This window comes from Aythya ferina (assembly GCF_964211825.1).
Source record: "Aythya ferina genome assembly, chromosome: 8".
Classification (NCBI taxonomy): domain Eukaryota; kingdom Metazoa; phylum Chordata; class Aves; order Anseriformes; family Anatidae; genus Aythya; species Aythya ferina.
In genome coordinates this window covers 26,923,805-26,930,312 of record NC_140304.1, presented here as the reverse complement: position 1 = coordinate 26,930,312, position 6,508 = coordinate 26,923,805, and the positions used below count along the sequence as shown (strand labels likewise).

Here is a 6,508-nt window from a genome sequence, read left to right as displayed (position 1 = left end):
CAAACGGGACCTTCTGGCACGCAATAAAAGCCGCTACTTCTGCCTAGGCGGGGCGGTTTTTTTTCTCGGGAAACCAGTTGTTTCCTCCAGCCACCGGTAAAACTTGGGCACGGCGTAAGTGGGAGGCTGGCGGAGCTCGGGACAGGTCTTGGATGGGCTTCTTCCATGGCAGAGGTGAAGGAGAAGCCGGGCGGGGGCCCCTCGCCGCCCGGTGCTGGCCTCCGGCTGCGGGGGGCTGCGGGGGGCTGCGGGGCCCGGGAGCGGTGCGGGGCACGGCCCTGCCCGCACGGCCCTGGCCGGCAGAGGTAAGAAGGGACGCGCGCAGAGCTTTACGTTTCGCAGAGGTTTTTAATCAGAAAACACAGCAGCGTGACACAGAGTACGGCAACGGCGCGGACACTTGCAGGAAATTATTAATTTTTTTACTTAAAAACAATAGTGACTGATTCCGTGGGGCTAAAATATTTTTTTTTAAGAGGGAAAACGCAAACTAATATGCGCTCTCTCCTCTTTTAAGTGCTGTTTTGTAGCTATCTATTCATTTTAAGTTGATGTAAAAACTATTTTGTGCCATTAAAAATTAGATTATCCAAAATTATCCACTTTCAACTGCCCATCTGTCGAGCACCTCTGTACCAACGTTAAGTTTCCTGCTACACTCCCCCGACAAGGCGCTGAGCATCCTCAGCTCCCCTTGCAGCCGGAGAGGGAAATGAGGTTTGGTCTTGTGAATACACTCAACTACATTGCAAGGGAACATTTTCAAGGGTTAAATTGGTTTTTAGGTACAAGGAATAATAGAACTCTACAAAGACCAAACGTGTTGCTTCCTCAGTTTCACCGTATTCAAATATTCATGTTTTGTGAGAGGCATCTACCATTGTTATTTTATTTTTTTTCCCAGACAAAACAGAATAGCTGGTGGAAAGCAATCGTTTCTTAAGAGCATCTAGACTGGGCTCAGCTTATTAAGTGACCAGAAATCTTGTCGCGTTACAGCCTGCTGACACTCTTTGCTCTGACAATGGTTATCTGCTGGTTTGAAGCTAGGAAAACTGTATTCTCCAGTGCACACAGTGAACACGAAGCGCTAAGCTGAACTCGTTGAAACCTCTGGCAATGAAAAACGCCGCTCAGGTTGTTTCTGGTAACTAAACTGAAAAGCAGCTCGGTGCGAGTTTAAATACACAGAGGGGAGAAGTGGCATCTAGCTGGAGAGGTAAGCGCCCTACGTCTACAAGCTCCTGGTAAGGGCGAGCTGCAGGCAGCCCCCCCAGCTGCCAAGCGACACCCCCGGCCCGCTGCGGGGCCCCGCGGGGCCCCAAATCTCGGCTCCCCGCTCCCCCCGGGGCTGCGGAGCCCGGAGGGGTGCAGGAGGGCCCTTAGCACGCCGAGAAGCAGGTGACAAGGTGGCTTTTGGATTAATAATGAGCTAAGGTAAATTGGGAGAAGCCGCTAGTGGGAAGCTACATAGGAGTGACCGACATATACATGGGGAGGGGAGGCAGAAATTGCCGGTGGGGCGGATTTCGACCATTTGAATCCTCTATAAAAAAAAAAAAAAAAAAAAAAAAAAAAAAGAAAAACCCACCTCGGCAATTTCTCCGGCTTTGCGCTATCCAAAAAAAAAAAAAAAAAGCCAAAGTAGGAGGAAGGTGGGACCCGACGTTATTAAAAGGCGGGGAGGGGGAAGGGGAGAAGGAGGCAGGAGGCCGGCGGGCTCAGCGTCCGGGCGGGCCCCCCTCAGTCGGTGGCGGCGGGGGGGCGGCCGCCCTCCAGCAGCCGGAGCACGGCGCTGCGCTTGTAGAGCTTGGCCACGTCGTAGGCGGTGTCGCCCCGCTTGTTCTGGTGGCCCACCTTGCTGGCCGTGCTCTTCAGCAGGAACTCCACCACCGGCACGTGGCCCTCCTGCGCGGCCAGGTGCAGGGGCAGGTTGCCCTCGGCATCCTCGATGTTAACGTCGGCTTTAAACTCCAGCAGAGTCTGCAAAGTGTCCAGAAAACCCGCTCTGGCTACGTCGTGAATCACGGCGAAGCCGGTACTGTCTTTCAGGTCGGGGTTCGCACCGCTCATGAGCAACCGCCGGGCAATTTCGGGATTGCCGAGTTTCATTACCTGGGGGAGAAAAAGGAGAGGTGAACACCTCGGGGAGCTGCCCCCCTCGCTGCAGCCTGCCCCAGCCCCCCAGCCCTCACTTCCCCCTGTGTCAGTCCTGAAATCAGCCCTGCTACACAACTAACGACACGCCACAGCATCTATTTTTATTTTTTTCCCCACCCTGACCTCAGTAATATTACGAAAGATGTTATCATCTGGGTGGCAATAGCTTTCTGGCTCACAGAGATTAATGCCCGAAGCAGGCAGAGGGGAAGGGGGCTGCAGAGACTTCTTTTCCAGCAAGTTATCTCGTTTTTTTAGCATGCCAAAATTAAGTATGGCTCGCTTTTATTTGCACGAGCACTGAGACACCTTTGCCTTATTGTCTGATGCTGTTAAATATCACATGCAGGGTCTCCGAGGAACAGATATTTTACCTCGGCGATAGAAAATGTAGAATGTGTTTTTATAAGCTCTCAGGTGTTTACATTGTCTGTGTATTATCATAAAGCAAATATTTGTCCTGTGCCATAGTTCTGTCTGCTAAGAAAAATAAATGCTTAAAGAATTTTTTCTCCCCAATATTTGACTCTCATAATGTCACCCAAAAAGGGGAAGTTAAAAGGAATGTTTCAAAGTTCCATCAATTTTCTCCTAAAACCACTGTATTATATTATGCTTCCATAATTTTATTATCACTAAACCATGGCTATATTATGTTGTTAAAAAAATCCTATTTAAAAAAACAATTATTGTTTTTTTTTGACTGTTCCTCTCAAGAAAAAAAAAATGTTTCTTTAAAATTTCCTGATTGCATCATAAAACTATTATAATTAGCAAGCAAATTTCTCTTATTTAGGGTTTAATAGCTTGCACCGATTTCCCCCAAATTCCTCATTTTTTGTTTTCTCAAAGGCTCTAAGAAATTAACATAGTAATGTATATTCTCCAACCTATAGGCAGTATTTTCCTGTTCTTGTAATTGGTCTTACTGCAAGTGGCAAATTCGAAAAAAAAAAATCATTTTTTTCTTTAGAAATTATTTGAAAATCTTGCAAAAAAAATAATATATCAGCACAAATTAATATCAGAGTGCATTAGATTTAGCATAATGTACAATTTCTACAAGGCATTTGCTAAAATCCTCTCCTTGTGAAAAATATGCATTAGGCTTTTTAAGAAAAAAAAAATAACAACACTATAATCAATATAATTTCTGCAGCTTTTGGAGTGTAAAATAACCCGGTATATTTATTTTATCTCCAGAGAAGAGCAGAGCAGCAGATAAGGCAGAAAGGGATTCAGGGGAGGACATTTATCTGTGCCACAATGCTCCGTGCACTTCTTGTGCCACTTCTTTCACTTCTGAACAGAGATGGAAAAGATGCAAAAGAAAACAAGAGCATTGTGATCCCTCTTTCTCTGGTAAAATCGGGACATTTTAGTCCCTTTTCGAGGGCCCAGGCTGTGTTATTTGTGGATTCAAAACATGTATTTGGTTCAAGTGGGAGTTTTGTATGTTCGAGGAAGGCAGGCTAGGGGACTGGAGGCTTCGTTTAGAGATGTGGGGGGGAGAAAACCATAAAAAAGGTGATGCCGTTTGGGCGAGGGCTACAGCTGCACTGCAAATGCCCCCGATTTTGTAAAGTTTCGCTTCTGGGGAGAGAGGCAGAGAAGAAGAGAGCAGCAATTGAATAATTCTGCGGAGACCATAAGGGCAGGACATGTATTTGAGGCCTGCATAGGTACACTTCATCAGAAATAAAAAGTACAGGGGAAGACAGGCTGGGTTTTATGTTTAATTAAACATAAATCCAGAATAATATATATATTTTCGCTGGTATTAATATTAGGCAGTCTCCCCGTTTTAATTGAGAGAGAGATTATTGAGAGATTCTCTCAATTTTGGAGGCTGCATTGACAGAGAACTCTTTCGAGCGTGGTCACGCACCCACAACACATTTCAGGATGATACATATTGAAAATAAGTAGACAGATTCTCCTGTTTTGATTTTTTGTTGTGGTTCATTAGCTCAGTTACGAGCGAGCTGCACCGAGGAGCATTGTTAGGGCACGGATGCCCGTTTAATACAGCCGGGTGCTCAGCCTTTGTGGAAAACAGCCCTCGGGTTGGGATCCGGACCGCTCGCCCCTTTTAGCAAAAGACACCACTGTGGCACAAATCGGTTTTCAGCCCTCGTCCTGAGGATAAAGCATCAGGCTAAAAGTTTCCTGCTTTCTCAGAGGAGTTACTCTCTGCAAGTTGCTCCTCTCGGTCCCCTCATTCCCAAAAAAAAGTGGCTGCAAGTGGCCGCCCCGTCCCCCGGCCGGGCGACAGCAGCCCCACGGCGATCCCACGGCCCCCGAGCCTGCGCGAAATCGCCCACCGAGGGTGGTCGGTGCTTTTCAGCAAGAGGTGCTTATTTTCGAAATCTAGCACGTTGATGCTAAGCCAAAAAGCTGTAAATATCCCGGGTTCGTGCGCAAGCCGTGTGCTTTTTTTAAAAGCAAAAATTCAGAAATGATTATCATGGTTTCGGGGGAGGGGGGCAGAGGAGGTAACAAACGATTTTTCAGACGTGTGAAATTAAAAAGACCTATAGCTCTGCTTCCACGTCTCACTGCCTCACCTCCAGCAGAAATAACCACACATTTCCCCCTGATTTATAAACCACCCCTTTGGCTGTTAGCTACGGATTCTACCTTTTTCGCCATCATTATCTGATAATATTAAAAGAAAAAATCTTTCATCAGCTCCAATAGTTAGCAGTTGGATGAGATCCAAATCCTGCCTGCACAGCTCCACGCTTAAAAAATTAGGACACAGCACCCTATACGATCAGAAACGAAAGAGCTGGAACCACTGCCTTGCTACCCGATCTGAAAATTCAGATTTTTAAGGCTTAATTATGAATGAAAAGGCAAGTGATTCAGATGGAACTGCAACTCGTACGGCTCGCTATTAATGTACATCTAAGGTACTCGGTTCTGTGCAGCATGCTTCCAAACGAGAAAGGTCATTCGTCACAAACAGCGTATAAAGGAAAAGTACCATCTACAGCAGATCCCAGAATCGAGAAAAGTCATGTTTTAAAAGCACACTGCAGGGGAGGGGAGGGGGGGGGAGAAGGATTCTAAGCTTCAAATCATAGCACATATGTGTTTACAGACCTGCTCTGAAATCCTGCTCACCTAAGATGATTTCTTTTCATCTCATCTCTTTCATTCTCTTCCTCCTCCCCACGAAGTTACAAAATATTACTAAACTTGCAGCCCGTTTGACATTGAGGGTGATCCCCGACTGAACTAATGGTTTTGACCAGTTTTATTTCAAGTACGTCATTTTTGGGAGTTGGAGCCACTAAAGTTATAAAAAAATGGCATCCAACGAGTTTTAAAAACACTCGAATTTCGTCCACCAGCCTGTTTAAAACGTTGTCTTTTTGGAAACCCGGGTCACGTAGGTAGCAGTGATGAAATATTTTTCTCCCTCTCTGGATACCAACCTGCAGCGCAGTCCTCCCAAATCCATTTTGTGCATTGACGTTTACATTCTTTTGCAACAAATTAGTAAGTTGCACTAGGTCCCCCTTGGCAGCCGCGGACGCCAGCTCGTTCCCAGAAGGCTCGGCCATTCTTTAGGGTGACTGACGATCGGAAAAAGATGAGATTTTTTTTTAACCAGGCATGGCATCGGAGACTGACAGAAGGATTGGGATGGTTAATCTTCTGGAGTAGACCTTGTAGTAAATACTCGTAAAAAAACTCCTTGCCAAGAGCCCGCCCCTAACTCACACGTGATTATTCAGCAAAACTGCAGCTCCACTTGAAAGAAGATTTCTTTGCTTCCACATATAGAGTAACTCATATTAAAGACTTTGGCCGTTTTCGGGGGGGAAAGCTATTAAGAGCTAGGCAATATATCCTATATGTTAGACGTAACATATATACGCGTACACTGGAGACTCACTCAGACCTGAGATCTTGGAAGAAGAAAGCAACCCACCCTGCTCGCGGTCGGGATCTGAGACTTAGCAGCACCAGCTCCGAGGAAAAGTCTTCTCTGGCAGTGCTCGTCCTCTCCCGCTCGGCAGCCCCCTTGGCATCCCCACGGCCGCCTCCGCCCGGGGCCGAGCAGGAGGGCGCAGTCCGAGTCCGAGCGGCCCCCGGGGCGGGCCGGGCTGCGGCCGCGGGGCTCGCTCCCTTCCCTCGCCGCTCTCGCTCCCCGCCGCAGCCTCAGAGCCGCGGCCTCGCCGAGCCTCGGCGCAGCGGGCGGGCGCGATCCCGGCCGGCGGCGGCCGCCCTCGGCGGCGGCGGCTGCGGAGCATCCAGCGGGGCGGCGGCGGCTGCCGGGCTCAGGGCGCGGGGGAGCGGCGGTGCGGAGCCGTCGCCGCTCTCGGTGCTGCCGTTC

General features: G+C 48.1%; 1 protein-coding gene across 2 annotated transcripts; it reads right to left on the bottom strand.

The window, feature by feature from the left end:
• Window positions 1–328: 328 nt before the first annotated feature.
• On the bottom strand, window positions 329–6,243 carry CDKN2C (cyclin dependent kinase inhibitor 2C). 2 transcript variants are annotated; one of them, XM_084528399.1, is made up of 3 exons: window positions 6,104–6,243; window positions 5,604–5,744; window positions 329–2,115 (listed from the first exon to the last, which is right to left on the bottom strand). In XM_084528399.1, exons 2-3 carry the CDS (start codon window positions 5,730–5,732, stop codon window positions 1,744–1,746), a joined length of 501 nt encoding a protein of 166 aa, XP_084384525.1. In that variant the 5' UTR covers window positions 5,733–5,744; window positions 6,104–6,243; the 3' UTR covers window positions 329–1,743. The 2 variants fall into 2 exon arrangements, with proteins under 2 accessions (XP_084384525.1, XP_084384524.1); XM_084528398.1 differs by lacking the exon at window positions 6,104–6,243 and having other exon boundaries at window positions 5,604–6,097.
• Between the last annotated feature and the right edge of the window lie 265 nt (window positions 6,244–6,508).

Bases quoted from the DNA above. Each gene is read 5' to 3' on its own strand.
- CDKN2C (XM_084528399.1), bottom strand. From the start codon at position 5,732: ATGGCCGAGCCTTCTGGGAACGAGCTGGCGTCCGCGGCTGCCAAGGGG. The intron at 2,116-5,603 runs GTTGGTATCCAG...TTTCTCCCCCAG, and splicing joins TTGGGAGGACTGCGCTGCAG to GTAATGAAACTCGGCAATCC.